Here is a 24,689-nt window from a genome sequence, read left to right as displayed (position 1 = left end):
ATACAGATGTGCTTTTTATTTTACTTGCCATCTTTTAAACCAGATGCCTTGTTCTATTTCTTACAGTACACACAGTGCATTGCTCCGTCTTGTAGCTGGGGTTAGAGAGGCCCCGGTGCAGGTTGTACAGTGGGCCCTGTTTAAAATTGTTTAATTTGTACTGTATGTTCATTCTATTTATTTATTTGTGCTATTTATATAATGTTTACATTTTTTTTTTAAGTTGTGTTTTTGTTAATTTAAAATAGCACTGCATAGTCTTCACTGTAAAATAAAATACACAATCAAACCAAAATGTATTCAGACACCTTCAACATTTCTCACATTATCACAGTTTATTTGCTGTAGTTTAGAAATTGGTAATAAAATATGACAATATCTCAGAAAAAATTGATCTTGATAATGTAGGATAACTTTGAAAAAAGATCTTTAATGGCATCAACCAAAAATTTGTTGAACAGTTACCAAAAAAGCAATGCTTAATTTGGTTCAGTCTGTGGTGTGAAAAGGTTGCATTAGCAATTAAAGAAAGAAACACTTAAAGCTGCAGTAGGGAACTTTTGACGCTCTAGCGGTTAATAAACAGAACTGCTTGCGTCTTGCGGAAGAACATTGTAGCCGGAGCTACTTCTCTCTGTTTCGGTCTATGAAGAATCACAAAGGTACTGGGTTACTCCGCCGCGGTACCCCTGAAGCAATCTAAAATAGTCCGAATATAAACACTTATTATAGGTGTACCCTAGTGATTCAGGACAAGCTAAAAACACGGTTTGGAAAATGGATTCTTGGTGTACTCGCTTATTATGTTCATTTTTCTACATTTTGAACACAAACAAAGTTACGGACCACAGCTCTGATTGGTTGTTTTTTACCGGGAGCGCATGACTTTCTGCAAATGGCAATAGGACCACTGGGAGGAGCCAGAGGAGCTTGATTTTTTTTCACAGATTATCTGTCTCATATTCTACTGTCAGGACATAATGACAGGTTTAATAAATATGTAAAAAATATTTTTTTTTTTACAAAAGTTCCCTACAGCACCTTTAAGCAAAACATGGTCAGGTCCCTAATTATTATTATTTTTTTATCAATTTCACTGGTAGCCTAAAGTATGAACAATTTTTGTGTATAATATTTCACAGATCACTATTTTGCCATATTCACTTACATAAATGAACTAGTGGCTTGCACCCACTAGTAAAACAATTCTATCTGATTTTTGGATTGACTTTGGATAAATTCTTATTAAAACTACAAAGTAGTATATGCTAGTTAATTTCATATGCTAGTTAATTTCCATCTGTCAGCAACATGGGATTCACGTGTGATAAATGCAGGGAAATAGTTAGGCTGACAGAAGATTTCAGAATTAGAGACACGCATCCAAACTCTAATTGAGGAAAGTAAAAATGTGAGGGCTCTGGATACAGCTATGGATGTGACTAGCTCAGGGAGTCCTGTACATTGTTCGTGTCTGGTAACAGCGCCTCTGCAGCTGGGCAACTAGGTTTCTGTTCACTGCACGAATTGGTGGATGTGCAGTTTCACTGCGTGATTGAATAAGGCTTCAGTTCAGGAGAAAAAAATAGGTTTTCCCATAGCGTCTTCGATGCAGTACGAGTAAAGTATTTAAAGGGAACTGCAATATACTATATACTATACTTTATAGCAGGGATATTCAAATCTGGTCCAAGAAATCCACTTTCCTGCATAGTTTAGCTCTAACCCTAATCAAACAATTGAGCATGCTAATCAATGTCTTCGGGATCATAAGAAAATCACAGGTAGGTGAGCTTGATAAGGGTTGTCTGCTGCTAACCTCTGCAGCAGATTGGGCCTCCAGGGCAAGATTTGAGGAACCCTGCTATATAGGGATTAGTGAACGAGTGAGGGATTTTGGAAACGGCTATTGTTTTTATTTGTCTTGCATTTCCTATTAATGAGACACATATTTCTGTATGAGTTTAATGTTAAAGCTTGGTAGTGTATAAAAGTATTCAGTCATTTAGTGTATGATGCCCAGTTTTGTGTGTGTGTGTGTGTATATATATATATATTTATATATATATATATATATATATATATTTTTTTTTTTTCTGTAACTTTTTACAAAGTCTGCAAGTGAATGATGCTTAGTGTTTTAAAATCTGTTCAGATTTTAAACATTGTATAGTGTAATCAAGCCTTCACTGAAAGAAACTGATCAAACAGAGTTTTTTTTCCTTTTTTTTTTCTATTAGTAGTATATTCAGCCATTCTTTAAAAAGGGGTGCTGGAGGCTGGACGAATGGCCAGTCTTAGAAATGTTATCAGTATTACTACAATCTGCCATTTGATACTTTCAGACCTTTTTTATGTGGAGGACCAATCCTGCAGAGACTGTAAATAAATAAATATATATATATATATATATATATATATATATATATATATATATATATATATATATATATATATATATATATATATATATATATATAAATAAATAAATGTAGTAAAAGGAAAACAAACAAACAAACAAATAAATAAATAAATAAATAATGGAATAAAAACAAAAATAGTTCATTTGAAATAATATGTAATTTTTAATTTGTTTTTAAATGTATTTATTTATGTATTTATTTATTCCCACGTTTATTTATTTCCAGATTTATTTATTTATTTATTTATTTATTCATTTGTACTTTTCCGTGTGCAACATGGAAATGAAGGAGGCGTTCCTTGTGGTCTGTTGTTGTGCCAGATTAAATTGGAGAGATCAAATATATTTTTACAGATTTACATTATTATTTATAATTATTTTATAGCAACTGAATTCAGTTACTTATCTTCATAGTTACATCAATAAGCCTGGAACCATCAACATCGTCGATGAGCTTGAAGGTTGATGACGCCTCTAGACATTTGGGGGAGATATGTAAGGCTTGTCTTCATTTTGTAATCACAGAGAAAAGACTTCCAAAAACATTGTGAGCATAAGGTTAACATAAAACCAGTTGAACTAAATGTTTCTAAAGTCTACTCAGGCTCACAATGGTTTTTGGAAACGTGATCCAGTGCCATAAAGTTGGTTTTGTGCTAGACGCTCAAAATTCGCAATTTTAGGGACCATCTCTAAGGTTACGACATTGGTATATGTGTTCGATTTTTTTTATATTTATAAAATAAACTCAAATCCTATGTAAATATTACTGAATGTACCTGACTCTTAAAAGAACACTTTACAGTTGGTTTTGTGACTGTAAGGTATTCTCTTAAAATGTAATGCAATAAGAAACATGTATACTAATGTATTTACATTTATAGATGGTCCCTGAATTTACAAATACAGAGCATCTAATATCAAGCGTAAATATGGGTCGCGTTTCCAAAAAGCATTGTGAGCCTGAGTAGACCGTAGAGACCTTATAGGTATAACTGGTTAACAATAAACTTATGCTCACAATGTTTTTGGGAGTGAAGATTTTCTCTGTGATTTACAAAATGAACACACACAGTAAAAACCTCTATGTCATCATATTAGACCATTGACGATGTTGATGGTTCCAAACTTAATGATGTAATATGAGGATAAGTAACTGAATTCAGTCGCTATTAAATAATTCAACATAATAAGTGGGAATTTGTGAAAATATATTGGATCTCTCCAGTCAATCTGGTACATCCAATTCTCAAACCCCGATCTTAGTTTAATGTGCGCTTCTGCATGAGCTCTCAACCAATGATTCACCGGCAGTCCACAAGGACAGCCTCCCTCATTTCCATTTTGCAGATGGAAAAGTAAAAAGAAATACATGAATAATTAAATCATAAAAATGAATGAAAGTATAAGTAAATAAAGGTAAGAATAAAAATAAATTTAAAATAAATACATACATAAATCCAGGATTAAATTTTATTACAAATTAACTATTTTAGTTTTTATCACATCATTTATTTATTTTCCTTTTATTACATGTATTTATCTATATATTCATTTATTTATTTTTAATATCTGCAGGTTTAGTCCTCCATCCTTTTAAGGGACTGCTTAATTTACACTAAATCTGATACTTGCCGCCAATTTTGTGCAAATTTATTTTCTTAGGAGATTTAACCTTCGACAGGTTGTAAAATTTGGGAACCTCATAAAAAAATAAATGTAAAATAAAATCCACATATAGTATTTAATTTGACCTCAGAGAATTATATGGGTCCTCCCTGATGAATTTTAGGAAAAAAAAAAAATAAGAACCTGACTTGCAAATGACTTTAGAGTTGCATACCCTGTTTTAAATGAGTTTCCACTGAAACATTTTTAGTTAATTTTACATTTCTGTTTTCTCCCAGCTTCCTTGTACCAAGGTCTATTCACCAAATCCCTCCAGAGGTCAGAGGCTCTGATTCAAAACCATTTTAACCCCAGTCTGAAGTGGCTCATGGGACAGAAGGACAAAGGTGACAGTTGGGACTCTGAGAGTGAGAGCATCACTTCCTGTTCCTCCAGAAATATCCAACGTCTTGGGCAAACTTTACAGAGTCTCAGCTCTCAATACCATACACTCTGTGATCCTGCATCAGGAGGCAGGTTCTTTGGTTGTGTCATAGGTCTTTCTTCCTCTGAGGAAGAGGATTTTTACCACCACCATCAGTTTGCAGCCTTCAACCGGCATTACTCTCAACTTCAACACCTGATGGACCACAGAGCTCAGCTGCTCTTTCTCCATGAGTATAGTCATCACACACATGTGGCCACCTGCTTTGTGGTGCAACTGAACTCAGTGTTGGAGAAGATGCAACTACTTTTGGCTTACAGAGAGCATATAGCTGAGCAGCCCAACTCCACATGGAACCTCAACCTTAGAGCTTTGTGCCAGGAAATGCAGGTTCACATCAACCATTGGGATCTGCTCTGGGCCAATGCTCAATCTGACTTCCATCTCCGCCGTGTTCTTTTCAGCCGTTTGAAGACCCTTGCTTTCATGCAGCAAACTCTACACTTGCTGGGCTTGCAGGCCTTGTGGCTGATGGAGCGATGCATCCAAATGGCACTTTCTGCTTTGGCTGCTGCCCAGTTAGACAGTGTACCCGGAGATGCTTTAGTGGACCTGCAGTGTGCGGTTGAGATGTACAACCTGATCGTAGAAGATAAGTGGATCCAGGGTACACAGCTCATGTTCAGCTCATACAAACCTGTTTCAGGATCTGTTTTTCTTCGAAACAGAACTGGTCCTAAAAAATTCCCAGTTGATCAGTTGATGATGATTCTGGCCCAGAGTCAAGCTCAGAAAGCAGCCAAACAACTTTACACATGGTCTTTCCAGCAGAGTAACCTCCTCCACATGGCAAAAACCCCCAATAAACTTAACAGTTACTTTGCACACTGTAATCTCAATAGTCAGCTTTCATCCTCTCCTGAAATAAACATACATACAGTACAACTCAAACCTCAAGCTGCTATTAATGAGGTGCCCCAAAAGCCTCTTCACAGCCTCTGTTCATCTAATCTTCAATTTTCTTCATTTATCTCAGGAGACAGAGAGTGTCTTAACACCCTCTTTCAAGTCCTAGTGACCTCAACAAATATCTTAGCTACACTTATTCCCAAAAAAACTCTTTTAGACAGGACAGCTGAATTGGAGGACTATGTCAATATTTGTCATGGGGCCAGTGAAGGAGAAGAGAGACCGCTGAACAGAGCCAGAATGACCTCCAGGACCCACAAAATAGCCGCAGTGGATCTCAGGAAGTCCGACGCATATACAAAGCTCTTTCCTTATTATAAGAATCTGCTGTGGAGGGAATTTGGTAAAGCAGTTGTAAGACACTTTTATTGTCAGCCGTACAACAGCACTCTGGGAAGTATCAACCAGTGGAATGATGAAATGGTGCTTCATTTTGTCACATGGATCAAACATTTGTATATTGAAGGTACTGATGTGCATGTGGGGTTAAAGTATCAAATGTTTAAATAAAGTGTATAAAGCTAATGGTTAAATCTAACAAAAAATGTCTGGATCATGTTTTACCTCAAAAGAAAAAGAAAGTATATTTTTACATTAAAGGAACACTCCACTCTTTTTGAAAATAGATTCATTTTCCAACTTCCTTAGAGTTAAATAGTTGAGTTTTACCATTTTTGAATCCATTCAAGGAACTTTGCTGCCGTACTGTGGGTGCAGCAGGCTCAATTATATTATGCAGCACCTGAAAATAGTCCCCAGCAACTCTGCAACTCACAAACTAGCTGGGGACTATTTTCAGGCGCCGCATGATATCATTCTACCTGCTGCACCCGTGGTAGGGCAGCAAAGTTCCTTGATTATTATGCCAGAATGAGAGTATAGTTCCTAGCCTTGTCGGCCTAGAAAATCGCAACTTTTCATTTTCTGTTGGTCTTAGTACACAATGTAACTACAAATGTGTCAAGTTTTAAATAGGACAAATATCGAGACTCTTTAGTAATTTTTGAGAGAGATGCTAACGTACTAATCAGATTCAATGATCTATTCTAAGCTAAGCTAAAAGTGCTACCGCCAGACCCAGAGATGAATGGACTGGCTGAATGGATTCAAAAATGGTAAAACTCAACTGTTGAACTCTAGGTGAGATGGAAAACAAGCCTATTTTCAAAAATAGTGGAGTGTTCCTTTAAGTATAGTCATGATGTACACAACTTTTCAGAATTTTGCTCAGTGTTGGGCTTCTTACTATTTTTGGGAAAACTTGATAGATTTTGTTCAGAATTCTTTGAAGAAAAGAAAGTTAAAGTTGAAATATAATTTTTTTTGTAACATTTAAATTGCATATATAACTTTTGTTCAATTTAATTTATCCTTGCTGAATGATCCTTGAAGTATTAATTTCCTTCAAAGAAAAAAAAAAGCTGAAGCTCTTGAATGGTATTGCATATTTTCATTGTATCTTGCAAATTAACTTTACAAATAATTATATGTAAAATCTAAAAATATTTTCTTTATATAAAATATTTACTTTTGTAGTAAATAAATCTCTTCTATGCTTGTTTTTGTGTATTAAAACATTTACATAGAACGTATTTGCTATTACATATAAAGTAACTGGTACTGTATATTGGGCATCTCTAGTATTTTAAGCTCAAGTGAGTTTGCCTGGATTCAGACTTTTTCTTATTCTGAAGTTAAAGAGGGATTTTCAAGATTTTCTTTCACAATTATGTTTCATTACTTTTTTTTTTTTTTTGTAGACTTCATTCCACATGAATGTAAAGGAAATTTGAGCAATTTCTGCTCGTATATTTTATCTGCTGCTGCCTTCACACAGTGGGATGACAGTGAGTTATAATAAACAAATTATGACTATTCAGTGAAATGATTGATGGTTGAAGTGAAATTTGTTTTTGACTGTGTCCTGTTGTATTGTAGTGATGTGTTTGTCGCTGGGCTCAGGGCTAAAAGAGAAGTGCATCCTTGGATTTAAACAGAAAGGATGTAGAGTGAGGACCGCCACCATGGATCTCATTCTCCAGCTTTTCCCACCTCTGCATATTGTTCTTCAGCTACTGCAGTACCCAGATGTAGAGTCAGGTACTCAACTTTATACTTTTGTCATTGTCAGTATGATAAATAGTATAGAGTTGTCATTATTTGATTAGTTGTTGCTACACTGCCTTCCAAAAGTTGAATTTGATGTTTAAAAGTTTTTTGCTAACCATATCTGGATTTGGTGCTCAATAATTAATTTACTGTCACATTTAATCAATTTGTGTGTCCTTGCTGAATGAAAATATGATTGAATTGTTTGTTTGTTTCTAAAAAAATTCTGATCCCAAACTTTTGAATGGTAGTTAATGCTCAGTTTCACAGCAAAAATAAATTAAAAAATACAAAATAATAATGTAAATAATAATTACAATCAATGATAAAAATAAAATGAAGAGATTTACTGCAGAATCTGTGAAATGTGTTAATTGGAAACATTGTTTCATATGTTCTATATTACTAATATGTACTTGGTAACAAAGTACCAGTATTTGTATATCCCGATTTTTAACACTGTTTAAGGTACATGAGATTGCATAACTCAGTCCTGAATCCTGTTTCCTAATTAGATGTGTGATGTCTTTCACTAGTTGACAGTGGATTCAAGGGAGTTAAGAAAAATCATTTGGGATTGCTATGTAGATCTGTTGCAACTGTTCAGTCCTCTACTGTCTGGGTTATGAGTAAAGCCTACCAGTTTCTGGCCTCCTGGTCCCTTACTAGGTTCCTGCTGGTCACACAAGGAGATCTTAAGGTAAATTGACCTTTAAACTGAAATACCTCCATGCGTATATATATATATATATATATATATATATATATATATATATATATATATATATATATATATATATATATATATATATATATATATATATATAAACATTCATTTGTCTTCGTTTTAAGGATCTCAAGGAGTCAGTGGAGGGCCTGGTCCACCTCACTCAAGCCGCTGGCAGAAATTCTGCTCACCCTCTGATAATTCAGGAGACCGCCTCACTCTCTAAGGCTCTTACAGATCTGCAAGTGAGAAATTCTAGCCTCATTACACAATTCTTGAGTAATTATTAAAGGGTTGAAAATTCTATTATAATTTTCTCAGTCTTATGTAGTTTTAAACGTGTATGACTTTCTCTCTTTGAAGATGAAATTATGTTTTGGAGAATGTTCAAACTGTTTTGGTGATTATTGACTGTAGGCTGCATGGACCACTGCAAGCTGTAAAGTAAACAGGAAGTGTTTGTCCAAGCTCAACTGGTTTTGTGAGAGAATTACAAGTTTTGCAAGAAAAAAAAAAAAGAAACCAATATTTTTTCCACCACCGTGTCCCTTTACAGGCTTTGTAGGTTTGGAATTAAATTATTAAATAAAATTGTGTGAATTATCGTTAAAAGTTCTTGGGTCAGTAAGAAAGAAATTGATAGTTTTATTTTTCAGTATGGATGCAGTCAGTTGGTCAGAAATGACAGTAAACAAATATATAATTTTCATATAAATGCTGTTCCTTTGAACCATCTAACTTACAGATTGTTAGAAACAGTAGAATTATTTTATTTTATTTGTTTCCTAAAAAGAAAAAAATGAAGTCTGACATCTTTATTTAACCTAAATCTGTATTTACTGTTATATAATTTGTTATATAATTAATCTACACATAATTTATATAATTTCATATTTTAGTTATATAATAATAATCATACACAAAATTTGATTTAATAACCCATTTGAAGCAAAAACTATATTTTCGGACAATATTTGTGAAATTATACTACATGCCTGAACGAAACAAACAGCAGAAGCTCTGAATGAGATGCATATTCACTCTCTGACAGCAAAAGGTGCCTCTGGAACACCAGATACAGCTTTTCCTTTGTTCCCACTGTAAATAAAGCTCTGCTGCACTGAAACACTGTTTTAATATAAACTATACAGAGACGAGATGAAAAGAAAATACCACGTAAACTTTTCAGAAGGCAGTCAGTTACCCTCAGAAACACATTCACATAAACCCTCAAATCACCCTCAAATATTGAAGATTTTCTTCCAATAGTTTGTGCATCATAAACAGCGAGTGATCTGCCTGCTACAGTAGTTTCTCTGTGCACCCATCCTCAGCATCTCTAGCCTGTATTAACAGGTGTTTACAGACTTCATATTTTCACATAAATTACATTTCGGAAAATGATTGCATTGCAAAGCAATTTGTGCAAGTCCAGAACAGAGAGTTGCAATAAGGCAAAAAACGGCCTGTTGCCGATCACGTAAAGGCTGAAGTATACTCTGGTCATCCTCGCACCGTCTGCATTACACTATTTTCGTCATCAAGAGGGCTCACAGACAGCCGCACACCCCATGGTACTACTGCATGTGTTGAGGTCATCCGTCCGTGCTCATCTGCGGTTGAGTATACTTTTGAAAGCTGTGCAGACACGGCTGCGAGTGAGACTGAAAGGAGCACTGAATGTGAAGTGTACTTGGGCCTTAAAGGTGCAATGTGTAATATTTACAACAATCTATTTACAAAAATGCAATATAATATATATATATATATATATAGATATAACTATGTTTTCAGAGATGTATATATTGTTGAAGCCCTAAAACTGGCAAGTGCGGAATCCAAATCTTCAATACTTATCTTGCTTGATCTGTCCGCTGCTTTTGACACCGTTAACCACCAGATCCTCCTGTCAGCCCTACTGCCAAAGGGCATCTCAGGAACTGCACTCCAGTGTTTTGAGTCTTACTTATCAGATAGGTCCTCTAAAGTATTTTGGAGAGGTGAGGTGTCCAAGTCGCAACATCTAACTACTGGGGTGCCTCAGGACTCAGTTCTTGGACCACTTCTCTTCTCTGTCTATATTCCATCATTAGGTTCTGTCATTCAGAAACATGGCTTTTCTTAACACTGCTATGCTGATGACACTTAACTCTACCTCTCATTCCATCCTGATGATCCGACAGTAGCTGTTCGCATCTTAGCTTGTCTAACAGACATTTCTTGCTTGATGAAGGACCATCACCTTCAACTCAACCTTGCCAAGACAGAACTGCTATTGGTTCCAGCAAACCCATTGTTTCATCACAATGTCCCCATCCAGTTAGGTACATCAGTCATAACTCCTTGTTCTGTCCAGACTGGACTATTGCAATGCTCTCTTGGCAGGTCGTCCAGCCAGTTTTGTCAAACCTTTACAATTAATCCAGAACACAGAAGCAAGATAAATTTTTAATGAGCTGAAAATAATAAATGTCACACCTCTTGTTTACCAATTTGCACTGGCTACCAATAGCTGCTCGGATAAAATTCAAGGCATTGATGTTTGTCTACAAAACCACCACTGGCTCTGCACCCCTTTACATAAATTCATTATTTCAGACTTATGTGCCCACTAGAAGCTTGCATTCTGCAAGTTAACGTTGCTTGATTGTGCCATCCCAAAGAAGCACAAAGTCACTTTTACAGACTTTTAAATTAAATGTCCCTCCTGGTGGAATAACCTGCCCAACTCGATCCGAGTCCTTAGCCATCTTCAAGAATTGACTTTAGCACTCACTACTGTAATTCTGTTATTAAAAAAAAGAAAAATGTATTATGCAATTAACAAAAGCAAAAAAAAAAGACCTCTAACACTAGCTTGCTATATTTTTTCTATTCTATCTGTTTTGTTTTTTATTCATTATATTATTTAAAAGCCCTTGCTACGTGTAGCAAGAGACTACTACTGAGACTTTTTATAGCACTTGTATATTATTGCTCTTTTATTGATTTTGTTTGCTTCTATTGCCCTCATTTGTAAGTCGCTTTGGATAAAAGCGTCTGCTAAATGACTAAATGTATAAAGACGTTTCTTAATCAACCGTTATGTTTTTATTACCTTAGATTGAGCTATTTCTATCTACATACACCCATGTCCCCTTACATGGAAATCACCACCATGTTTGTACAGTAGCAATTAAGTAAATATAATTCCTTGATTTACCATTGTAAAGAAATCGCATTGCTCTCTGGTGTCTTTACCGACGGCATCTTTACCCCTGTTGGCCACTGTAGCGTCTCTAAAGGGAGGGGTGAGGGGGGGACTGAGCTGTTGGTCACAATTTGCAACCTCATTGCTAGATGCCGAAAAAATTACATAGTGCACCTTTAAGTTCGGTCATCCTACACACACGTGACTGACCTCTCACTCACACTCAGCCTGGGGGATTTATACTGTTTCAGTCACCGAGGAGACATGTAAAACAGTGCATACCACAGGAACGGTATAGAAAATATTAGTGGTTTTGAAACCATGAAATTTTCATTCACAATAACATCAGTATTCATTCATTATTTGTACTGTTTTCAATCAAAATAATGCAGCCTTGGTAAGCATAAGACAAGTTTTTCAAAAGTTTAAAAAGTTTACTCAAAAGAAAAGCAAAACTAAACTAAATCAATAGATGGTGAATACAAATGGCATGAACATTTTAATGTAACAACAGGGAAACATTAAAATCACACATGAAATTACCTCTTTAAAGAGCTCTTTAAATTTTATATATATATAATATATTAGGGGTGTAACGATACGCGTGTTTGTATTGAACCGTATGTACCGAACGGTTCGTTGGACTAATTAATTATATTTGGAAAAAAAAGTGAAATATAATGATATGCGTTCAACAAGGTAGCCCAATAACCCAAACGACGTAACAGGCAACGCCCCTGACACCCCCGAAGTAGAAAAAAACACCAACTTATATGTTTATGATAGGCTACTCAGTCAGGCGCTCGCTCACTCAGTACACGCTGAGTGAGCGAGCAGTTCATGCACGGTACGCGGTGGCCAATGCGTTTAACAGACCAGAAATAGAAGATCCTCCAATAACCAACAGGTCTCGTGTTTGGGTGCACTTTGGATTCCATGTAAGCCATGGTGATGGCAAGAGAGTGGTGGATAAAAAACAATGTTATGTCGCATCTACATGACAATAGGGTACACCAGCGGAAAAAAAAACAAAAAAACACCAGCGGGAATACTTGAAACATGTCAACTCATTTACGCTGACATCGCCATTTCAGCCAGACCGTAATTCCTGCTTTGTTCCAAAAAACATAAGCCATAGAGAACCAATTGAGTAAAAACACACTCAATATAAAGAGTTCTAGAGTTCCATATAAAAAGTTACATCTTTGTATTTGTTCATAACTACTACAACAATATAACATTTTCATTTTTTTTTCTTAAAATGAGCTGTTTTTGTTTTATACAGTATGCTGCTAAGAAAACACCATAGAAGATGGGTAAAGAATAGCTCCATCATTGTTCAATGTAAAAAAAAAAAAAAAAAAAAAAAACATACTTTGTTAGTTTTAATAAATAAAACATTTTTTAAAAATCAAGAAAATTTATCTGCCAATTTTTTCATTTTGCTGTATCTAAAACGTACCGAACTGAACCGTGACACCAGTGTATTGTATCGAACCGAACCGTGAATTTTGTGAACCGTTACACCCCTAATATATATATATATATATAAGTATGACCTACTCTGTTTGTCTGATATTGCAGGCTTCCTCTGATCTTGTCCTAAGGACCTTTTCTATAGACTGCAAGAAAATGTCTGTGGAGATCTTTGAGCAAACCATGCCATCAGCAAAGCATTGGAGGATCAATCACAAAACCGGTACAGATGAAATTAATGAAAATGTGCAGTGGTTTGGGTCTTCTTGTAGACTGCTAAATCCTCCTAAATATTTTTGAAATGATGTACATTATTTTTAGAGCTGCCCAGCGGTCCTAGTGATTATGCAGCCTCTGCAGCTCAGATTGTGATTGGGCAGGTGCTGGAAGGTGTTAAACCCCTGCCTGATGATGTTCGTATTCTTGCTCTCGCTGAGGCTATGACGGCTTTCATGGAGGCCTGGATGGAGCACATCCTTAAACAGAAGATCAAGTTTAGGTTAGTAAACATCGGGTGGTGCAGTGGTCTTACTGTAGTGGTTCATGTTCCATTCTTTCTTTCACTGTTCATGTTTCTGAATTCTTCATTTACTCTAGTATTCAGGGAGCTCTGCAGCTGAAGCAGGACTTCGACTTGATTCGAGATTTCATTCGTTCAGAGGAATATAGCCTCTCAGATGATCTGTACCAGAAGCTGCTGTCACTGCGTGTTTTTCATCAGGTGGACAATGCAATCGTGTGCCTGCTTCAGCAGCCTGTGGCCAAACCTTACCTGCCCTCTCGCAGCTGGGAGCCCTTCAGAAACTGCTGTGAGTTAATTCATTCCAAAAAAAAGGTCATGAACCGTTTTTAAACTATTTCATAAAGTTTACTGAGGTGCATTTATAATGTAAGTATTATTTTAAAAGATCAAATTAAATAAAATTGTCATAATTTAGAAATAAAAGACCATTTAAAGTATTTTAAATCCAGATGAAACTGCTGACAAACAAGAGAAACACTTTTCAATCTACAAGTAACGTTTATTTATAATGGATTTACAGTATTAACACCAACTGCACCATGTCATTGTGGCAGAAATGTGGCATATTTATCAAATTTTATTCTACTATTAATGTAGACATGTATTAAAGGAGTAATGTGATATAATTTAGTGTTTTTTATTAAGCTATATATTTGTGATGAAAAGCACAAAAATGCAGTATAGCTGACAGTGCAAACAGAATGTAAAAAAATAGATTAATTGTGCAGTGTAGACGGTATATTAATTACTATGTTTTCTTTCTCTCTCTCTCTGCATCGAGCATACAACTCAGGAAGATAACTTAAAAAGCAGTCTTTTGTGGTTGAAATGATGGTTCGTCCATTCTATAAATGCTGATCCCAAGGCATCTTTTTCATTATCAACATGGATATTAAAATCACCAACTATTAAAACTTTATCTGCAGCCAGAACTAACTCGGATGTAAAATAACCAAACTCTTTAATAAAGCCTGTATGGTGCCCTGTATACAATAGCCAGTACAAACATAACAGGGGATTTATCATTAACATTTGTTTCTCTGGATAATGTTATATGAAGCACCATTACTTCAAACGAGTTATACTTGAAGCCTGCCCTCTGAGAAATCCTGAAATCGTTGTTATAAATTGAAGCAACACCTCCCCCTTTGTCTTTTAGACGCGGCTCATGTTTATAACCGTAATCTTGGGGGGTGGACTCATTTAAAATAAGGTAATCATCAGGTTTTAGCCAGGTTTCTGTCAAACAGACCACATCTATATTATGATCAGTGATCATATTATTTACAAAAAGTGTTTTCGTAGGAAGGGATCTGATATTCAGTAAGCCAAGCTTTACCATTTGTTTATCCGTATTGCATCTGTTTTTATTTGTTTTTACCTCAATTAAATTGTTAATCTTAACTTGGTTTGGACGTTTTTTGTATTTTCTAGTTCGGGGAACAGACACAGTCTCTATAATGTGATATCTAGGTAAAAGAGTTTATATGTGCTGAGAATTAGCTGACCTCTGTGACATGAGGCAGCTAGCAGACGGTCGTTTTAGCCAGTCTGTCTGCTTCCTGACCTGGGCCCCAGTTAGTCAAGTATAAACACTAAGACTATTTGCCATATTTCTAAAGACAAGAGTGGCGCCACCCCAGGAGGGATGAAGACCATCTCTTTTCAACAGGTCAGGTCTGCCCCAAAAGCTCATCTAATTGTCTATGAAACCCATGTTATTCTGTGGGCACCACTTAGACATCCAGCCATTGAGTGATGACAATCTGCTATGCATCTCGTCACCAAGGTAGGCAGGGATTGGACCAGAGCATGTTACAGTGTCTGACATCGTGCTTGCAAGTTCACACACCTCTTTAATGTTATTTTTAGTGATCTCCGACTGGCGAAGTCGAACATCATTAGCGGAGACATGAATAACAATCTTACTGTATTTACGTTTAGCATTAGCCAGCACTTTTAAATTTGCCAAGATGTCAGGCGCTCTGGCTCCTGGTAAACATTTGACTATGGTGGCTGGTGTCTCTATATTCACGTTCCGTACAATAGAACCACCAATAACTAGAGCACTTCCTTCAGGTTTCTCAGTGGGTGCATCACTGAGTGGGGAGAACCTGTTTAATGTTTTGATCGGAACAGAAGAGCGGTGTTTTGACCCACGACTACACTGCCTCACTGTCACCCAGTTGCCCTGCTGCAGGGGCTCTGTTGCTGGAACCAAACAATATACAGGAATCCCTGAGCTAGACACATCCAAAGCCATATCTAGAGCCCTAACATTCTTACTGTCCTCAATTAAAGTTCGGATACATGTCTCTAATTCTGAAATCTTCTCTGTCAGCCTAACTATTTCCCTGCATTTATCACATGTGAATCCCTCATCTGAATTAAGTTATATTTTATCATAAAAAAAAAAAAAAACAGAGAGTGACCGTAAAATAAAGATTCAAGAAAAAAAAAAAAAAAAAAAGCTACACGGAGCTACGATTAACTACAGAAGGCCAACAAGAAGTAGAGAAAACACTGTCCAACAGTCACACCCGCAGTAGTGTAAGTATTGTGTAAGTAATTAGTAAGCAGTTAGACTGAATTTACATTTGTTTAAAACACGGAGCCAGGCAAGAGTCGATGCAGATTGCACGCATGTGTCAAGTCTCATCCATACTGCCAGATGCGTTCTTGGAGAGATGCAGGGAATATAACCAAGCATTATGAAACAGGCTGCATGAATGCAGCAAGTGTAAAAGCATGATTCGCACCGAGTGGGGCAGAGAGGAGTGAGTATGATAAGCATTCAGAGACATAGTCTGTGTGTGCGGTCTTCTGAATTTGGAAAAGCGAACATGCATTATAAACTTATTTCAAATTAATTTGTTGGGGAGATAATGTGTAAGATAACCATCTACTAACAAAACAGGCTTTTGCGATTAGCAAATCGCAACATCTCAAATTGCGATTCACTATATTTGCCCTGTCTGTTTGGTTAATGACCTGTTGTGCATACCATTGTGGCTCCTGCGGTTAGCTTGGGATATTTTCTGCATTTGTGTACAATGTATCAAGAATATAAGGATACCCAGGTTGCACTGTCTGTTCCTTCACATGCATCTATCGGATCGGCAACTGCCTTTAGCAGAGCCTTTACCAATGACCTCCATTTTTTAGGCACAATCATCTGTGAGTGACATCACCTCCCAATACAAACACTGCCCATTTTATAGTTCCTGACAGAGATTTTTGTGCAAGGCATCGAAAATTCAACTGGAAATTATGATTCTAAGTTTTGGCAGGTTACATGGTAAATAGTTGCAAATAGACTTTGCTTTTGTAATTAAAATTTAGCAGTGAAGTGAAGTGAAGTGAAGTGACATTCAGCCAAGTATGGTGACTTATACTCAGAATTTGTGCTCTGCATTTAACCTATCCGAAATGCACACACACACACTGTGGGCACACATGGTATTGAAGGTGGAGAGAGAGCTGTTCATGCACTACCCCCACCCACAATTCCGTCCGGCCCGAGACTAGAACTCACAACCCTTCGATTGGGAGTCCAACCCTCTAACCATTAGGCCATGACTTCCCCAATTTACAGTCACAGTAAATTGGCGAAAACGTAATCGATAATGCAAGATTTGCAATTGTGTTTGTATTATGTCACAATCTATGCATCCACTCAATAGAAAATTCAATACAATCCTCTGCTGTCCTGCTCTCCTTCTTATCTTCTTTGGTTGGGACAAAGATGCAATGATGCAGAAGTAGGCCTTGATCTGATTCTGCAGAGGTGGTCTTTCGTCATTGCTGTTTTGTCATCATAATGTGACAATCTGAAACATTCATTTTATTTTTCAACTTAGTTTCAATAAAAGCTGTTTTTGGATAAACAAGTAAGTTTTGAGCTCTAAAACTTAAAGGGTATCTTAATGGTACAATGACCTCTATATGTCAAATGAGCCAGTCAAAGTTGATTTCTCAGTTTATGCCCCTTAAACAAACAAACAGAGAGATGGCATGAATAAAAATGTATTTTATAACTGTAATATTTACATCTTGATTTTATGTTTAGTTAAAGGTTCGAGCACGCAGTGCTGAAACCCTTTTGTAATTGTTAAGATTTATATTATTATTATTATTCTGCCCTAGAACTGAACATGCAGCCCAAACTTTAAGGCCTAGAGACTTGAAACTTGGTCAGATCGTAGAGCTCAATTTTGGGAGAACCTATCAAAGTCTCAGCCTAAATGGCCAAACGTTAGACATATTTGACTCTAACTTGTAACTGTTTGTTGTAGACTCAAAAACATTACATAGTTGCAGCCCTTGGGAAAGTCCGAACAAAGGTGTCTATGCTAATATTAGTCAAATATTATTTAAGCTATAACTGTTGAATGGAACAAGATATCTTCACCAAACCTTGTGCACATATGTATAAGTTCAATCTTTGGTCAAATAAAAAAAAAAGATGCAAACCTCTGCCACTTGGCAGCGCTATAAGACAGAAAAAACACATAAATGGCTATAACTAGACAACCGCTGGTCCAATCAGCTTGAAAATGGGTATGCAGTATCTTTGTCTGATGGGATGAGTACATTCATGTATCTCAAAAAACATGGCCGCCATTGGACAAACAATTTTAAACCCCTATTTGACAGGGTCGAACATGCTCATGCTCAAGGTCAAAACGACAAAACTCTGTGAGCATGTTCGACTCATGGCCCTAAAGGTCTGTAAGAATTTTGAAAGGAATCTGCCACTAGTTGGCTCTAATGAGTTTATTTATTTTTTTCTCTGTAATCATGTGTTGTTTCACATATCCACACAAAAAGCATATCATTTGATATACAGTATTGTTCAAAATAATAGCAGTACAATGTGACTAACCAGAATAATCAAGGTTTTTCGTATATTTTTTTATTGCTACGTGGCAAACAAGTTACCAGTAGGTTCAGTAGATTCTCAGAAAACAAATGAGACCCAGCATTCATGATATGCACGCTCTTAAGGCTGTGCAACTGGGCAATTAGTTGAATTAGTTGAAAGGGGTGTGTTCAAAAAAATAGCAGTGTGGCATTCAATCACTGAGGTCATCAATTTTGTGAAGAAACAGGTGTGAATCAGGTGGCCCCTATTTAAGGATGAAGCCAACACTTGTTGAACATGCATTTGAAAGCTGAGGAAAATGGGTCGTTCAAGACATTGTTCAGAAGAACAGCGTACTTTGATTAAAAAGTTGATTAGAGAGGGGGAAACCTATAAAGAGGTGCAAAAAATGATAGGCTGTTCAGCTAAAATGATTTCCAATGCCTTAAAATGGAGAGCAAAACCAGAGAGACGTGGAAGAAAACGGAAGACAACCATCAAAATGGATAGAAGAATAACCAGAATGGCAAAGGCTCAGCCAATGATCACCTCCAGGATGATCAAAGACAGTCTGGAGTTACCTGTAAGTACTGTGACAGTTAGAAGACGTCTGTGTGAAGCTAATCTATTTTCAAGAATCCCCCGCAAAGTCCCTCTGTTAAAAAAAAGGCATGTGCAGAAGAGGTTACAATTTGCCAAAGAACACATCAACTGGCCTAAAGAGAAATGGAGGAACATTTTGTGGACTGATGAGAGTAAAATTGTTCTTTTTGGGTCCAAGGGCCACAGGCAGTTTGTGAGACGACCCCCAAACTCTGAATTCAAGCCACAGTACACAGTGAAGACAGTGAAGCATGGAGGTGCAAGCATCATGATATGGGCATGTTTCTCCTACTATGGTGTTGGGCCTATTTATCGCATACCAGGGATCATGTATCAGTTTGCATATGTTAAAATACTTGAAGAGGTCATGTTGCCCTATGCTGAAGAGGACATGCCCTTGAAATGGTTGTTTCAACAAGACAATGACCCAAAACACACTAGTAAACGGGCAAAGTCTTGGTTCCAAACCAACAAAATTAATGTTATGGAGTGGCCAGCCCAATCTCCAGACCTTAATCCAATTGAGAACTTGTGGGGTGATATCAAAAATGCTGTTTCTGAAGCAAAACCAAGAAATGTGAATGAATTGTGGAATGTTGTTAAAGAATCATGGAGTGGAATAACAGCTGAGAGGTGCCACAAGTTGGTTGACTCCATGCCACACAGATGTCAAGCAGTTTTAAAAAACTGTGGTCATACAACTAAATATTAGTTTAGTGATTCACAGGATTGCTAAATCCCAGAAAAAAAAAATGTTTGTACAAAATAGTTTTGAGTTTGTACAGTCAAAGGTAGACACTGCTATTTTTTTGAACACACCCCTTTCAACTAATTGCCCAATTGCACAGCCTTAAGAGCGTGCATATCATGAATGCTGGGTCTTGTTTGTTTTCTGACAATCTACTGAACCTACTGGTAACTTGTTTGCCACGTAGCAATAAAAAATATACTAAAAACCTTGATTATTCTGGTTAGTCACATTGTACTGCTATTATTTTGAACAATACTGTATGTCCTCATAATGCACAACTTTGCCTCAAGAACCATTACTGTCAGTCAAATCGTTCTTTAATTATTCACAAATATGTTAAAAACATACTTTTGCAAACTAGTCCTAAATTTTTCACATGATCGGAACCAAACCACTGCAGTAATATTCTGTGGACTCTCTGGATCAATAAGTATAGAAAACATTTAGAATTTTGTCCTTTGGTTAGTTTTAAAGGGGTCATTTAGAAAAGGGGAGTGGCCAAACATACCTCAAAGCCTATAAAAACGAAACAAATAGTCAAAACTTTATGCAACTTGGTGAAAATGTGGCAGGTGACTCTTAACAAGTATGCAAAGTTTAATGAGATTGGTAAATAGGTGGTGCTATAACAGTTGAAAAAGCCTCAAAAACACAAAATTTCAATAGAAAATGAACACAAATTGTAGAACATGTTCATAAATTGACACAAACACTAGATCTAAATATCATATGATAGATCTCCTCATTGTGAACAACTTTGCCTCTGGGAGCGAAGCTGTCAATCAAATTCAGATATGGGTCAAAAACATACGTTTGCAAACTCTAGGTTTTCTGTCCAATCGGAACCAAACCACTGCAGTAATATTTTGTGGACTTACTAGATCAATAATTATCGAAGAATTTTTTTTTTTTTTTTTTTTTTTGTCCTTTGGTTAGCTATAAGGGTTCATTTAGGAAAGGGGAGTGGGCACACATACCCCAAAGGCTATAAAACCAAAAAAAAAAAAAATTATAAACCTTAGTGAGAATATATGTCAGATGAATCTTAATAAGCATGCAAAGTTTCACGGTGATCGGACTATATGTGGCGCTATAACTTCATAAGACTTCAAAATACTATATTTCTGTTCTAAATGGCTTCACACTGCTAAAAAAAAAAGCTCATATTCACACATACTTTAAATTTGCATTCATTCTAAACAGGCATGCACATTTTTAGAGAGATTGGGCAAAAAATAACAATATAATAGTGATAAAGCTTAAAAACGCAGTGTTGCATGAGAAATTGCATTCATAACCACTAGATGGCAGCGGAAGACCACTTAATGAATAAAAACAGTATTGTTCATTTGTTTGTTTGTACACATTTTAAAATCACTGCAATAACATTTAAAATGACATTTAATCAAAGTTTAGCATTTGGTTTAAATATTAGTTTTTACAATTATGCCAGATTATGATTACAATGAAACCTGCCAATGACATACAAACTTATAAAAGAGAAGACTGTCTCTGTATGTGTGTGTGTGTGTGTGTGAGAGGTTAAGCCTATTCTCCATTTTAGATGTGTTCTACTGTCAGCCATACATCCAGGTTGACCTAGACCTTAAAACCTTGACACATTTTAAGCCCTGGTAAATGCTCGAACCCCGGTATTTGCTGCTTGCAGCTATATTTTTAGAATTTTAATTTTGATTGAAGTTAATAGAGTTAATATAAAAACACTGGTCAATAGACTGGTTAATAGTCTAATAAACTAATGGTCATCTTACGTTAAGGTGCACTCTGTCATTTATTGCACTGGTCTATATAATGCTGGATTTACTGTATACTGACAACTTGTGTCATGATTGTTGCATCAACCAAAAAGCAAAAGTTTAGGTAACAAACAGCATTGTAGCAGGGTTATTTATCATTTGCCAGGATTAAATTTTACTTTGAGGCAAGGTGTCTAACAATAGCAGGTTTAGCAGGATAAAATGTGAGTAGTATTCAACTTGTTATGTGACAGGTTACCCACTTCATATAAGAAATAAAACTTCAATCAATTGAGTCTTGGCTTTGTGTGAACGGACATCAGCAGCTTTTTGTTAATACCTTTGTCGTGTTTCCTCAGGTCCAAGCAGTGCACAGGTCATGGATCAGGCAGCAGGGAGTCTTAATAATCTGGAGACTATGGACATACAGGCAGCGTGCCAGCAGGCCCTAACACAAGCTGAGAGCTCAGTGACCCCTGAGCTGCTGTCCTCCTCCCCACCCGAGTCATACTTGGCCATGGCTCAGCAGGAATGGCTGGACCTGAGGATACACAGCGGCTCACGCCGGAAACTCCCAGTGCTGCATTGTTTTACTAAATCTGAACCTTAATCAGGTGACCAGAGCAATTATGAAAGTGTTTACTGGCCCACCTATAGATAAGTTATTCATTCAGATAAATGTTGTTAAATTTGTTAAGGATGTAATCAATGTAGCATTGTATTTTCTGTAATAAAAATAGTTTACCATCAGATATTTTTTTTTATTGTTGACGTTTTTCTGAATAAACTGTGTAAATGATACAATTATTCATATATTTATCTATTTTTAAAATGTTCTTCATTGTCAAAGTAATTGTGGTGTTTTGATAGAGACTTTAACTACAGATTTATTTAATAAGTTGTGTACTAAATGCATGATAGACAATCTATTATATCAAGGGCAGGAAAATGACTGCAGTGTAAGTAAACAAACAAACAACTTTGACTTTAGCTTTGATTATATTATGCATTCACTGTGCATCATCAACATGCAAGATCACCGCATTCATTTCCATCAAGAGATGCATTCATTTTTGGCCAAGATCTTGTATTGACAAAGGGAGAGTCAAACCACCCTGTAAAGTTGTCTCCGTCACATCCTAAAAACTAACAGAGTTAAGCTCAGCACTCTGTGGTGGCCAATTCATACAAGAAAAAATTATTCCTTATGTTCACTGAACCGCTTTTTCACAAATTCAGATGGGTGAATCTTGGCATTGTCACCCCTGGAATATGAACTACAGGTATACTACAGGTGTATCTCAATAAATAAGAATGTCGTGGAAAAAAGTTAATTTAAGTAATTCAACTCAAATTGAAATTAATTCAGTGCACACAGACTTTAGTAGTTTAATTCTTGGTTCTTTTACTTGTGATGATTTTCAATTCAAATTAGAATATGGTGACATGCCAATCAGCCAATCAACTCAAAACACCTGGAAAGGTTTCCTGAGCCTTCAAAATGATCTCTCAGTTTGGCTCACTAGGCTGCATAATCATGGGGAAGTCCACTGATCTGACAGTTGTCAATAAGATACCCTTCACAAGGAGGGTAAGCCACAAACATTCATTGCCAAAGAAGCTGGTTGTTCACAGAGTGCTTTTTCCAAGCATGTTAACAGAAAGTTGAGTGGAAGGAAAAAGTGTGGAAGAAAAAGATGCCAACCAACAGAGAGAACTGCAGCCTTATGGAGATTGTCAAGCAAAATCGATACAAGAATTTGAGTGAACTTCACAAAGAATGGAGTGAGGCTGGGGTCAAAGCATCATGAACCACCACACATAGACATGTCAAGGAATTTGCTGAACCACAGACAACGTCAGAGGCATCTTACCTGGGCTTTGGAGAAGAAGAACTGGACTGTTGGTGGTCCAAAGTCCTATTTTCAGATGAGAGCAAGTTTTGCATTTCATTTGGAAACCAAGGTCCTAGAGTCTGGAGGAAGGGTGGAGAAGCTAATAGCCCAAGTTGCTTGAAGTCCAGTGTTTACACAGTCTGTGATGATTTGGGGTGCAATGTGTTGAAAACCAAAGACACTGTTGTTGTTGTTAAATGTGAGCCAAAATATCACAATTAAAAGAACTAAAAACTTCAACTACTACAGTTCAATCTATTTATTTAATACACAAGTTTCACAATTTGAGTTGAATTACTGAAGTTTGTTTTCCATGACATTCTAATTTATTGAGATGCACCTGTATCAAGTGAAGTAACATTCAGCCAAGTATGGTGACCCTTACTCAGAATTTGTGCTCTGCATTTAACCCATGGAAAGTGCACACACACAGCAGTGAACACACACAAACCCGGAGCAGAGGGCAGCCATTTATGCTGCAGCTCCCGGGGAGCAGTTGGGGGATCAGTGACTTGCTCAAGGGCACCTAAGTCATGGTATTGCCGGCCCAAGACTCAAACCCACAACCCTAGGGTTAGGAGTCACACACTCTAACCACTAGGCCACGATGTCCCACATATGGCTTTCACTGTATGTCTTCAAACATGGTTGTTTGAGAATTTAAAAAGCTATACACAGCATCATTTAGGTTAAATGTTATTCCCTACAATAGTGATCCAATCAAACAGTATTTGAATATTTACATCCAAAAAAGGTGACTTTTCTGGCAAGTCCGTGAATTTTTTTAATCGGATCTGTTCATTATTTAACTGTGAAATGTAAAGTTGTTTATGATATATTTGAGGAATGGGGGATTATAAAATGGTTAAAACAGCAGGCAGTCGATAAGCATTTGTTAAAATGAATTTCTGGTTCAGAGCTTTATGACGTGCGGTTATATCTCGTATAACCGAAAGGTGGTGACAAAGCATCATGAATGAAACATGTTGATCATTAAAATCATTTATTGTATTAAATGCAGGTTGTTTAATACACCCGTCCTCTTGTTCACTGTTTAAAGTGTATTTATTTAGTGTTCCTTAATAAAAAAAAAAATAAAAAAAAGGATATGAATAATTCGTACCGCATTAAGTTCACGCTGTTTATGGACATTTACTTACGTCTCTCTCTCTCTCTCTCTCTCTCTCTCTCTCTCTATATATATGTATATATATTATGAGGTGTTTGTTTTAGCTTGGCAGATTAAATATAATAACATATTTTATTTATAATGCGATTTTCTCACACCTAAGCGCTAAAACATTGAAAAAATTGTAAAATACACAATTCAATGATACAATATAAAACAGC

The 24,689-nt window shown here is 36.4% G+C and overlaps 1 protein-coding gene across 1 annotated transcript in view; it reads left to right on the top strand.

The window, feature by feature from the left end:
* ccdc142 (coiled-coil domain containing 142) overlaps window positions 1–22,194 on the top strand; it is a 37,282-nt gene extending 15,088 nt beyond the window's left edge. Inside the window, exons 3-11 of the mRNA XM_026279724.1 lie at window positions 4,330–5,910; window positions 7,205–7,291; window positions 7,383–7,544; window positions 8,090–8,253; window positions 8,406–8,525; window positions 13,055–13,169; window positions 13,268–13,445; window positions 13,544–13,755; window positions 21,804–22,194. Of these exons, the coding sequence (XP_026135509.1) occupies window positions 4,419–5,910; window positions 7,205–7,291; window positions 7,383–7,544; window positions 8,090–8,253; window positions 8,406–8,525; window positions 13,055–13,169; window positions 13,268–13,445; window positions 13,544–13,755; window positions 21,804–22,054 (2,781 nt within the window). The 5' untranslated portion in view covers window positions 4,330–4,418 and the 3' untranslated portion in view covers window positions 22,055–22,194. The remainder of the gene's footprint in view (window positions 1–4,329; window positions 5,911–7,204; window positions 7,292–7,382; window positions 7,545–8,089; window positions 8,254–8,405; window positions 8,526–13,054; window positions 13,170–13,267; window positions 13,446–13,543; window positions 13,756–21,803) is intronic.
* The last annotated feature ends 2,495 nt before the right edge of the window (window positions 22,195–24,689 follow it).

This window comes from Carassius auratus, chromosome 14 (assembly GCF_003368295.1).
Source record: "Carassius auratus strain Wakin chromosome 14, ASM336829v1, whole genome shotgun sequence".
Taxonomy (NCBI): Eukaryota; Metazoa; Chordata; class Actinopteri; order Cypriniformes; family Cyprinidae; genus Carassius; species Carassius auratus.
Note: the sequence above shows the minus strand (reverse complement) of the source record. Positions and strands in the feature narration are given on the sequence as shown.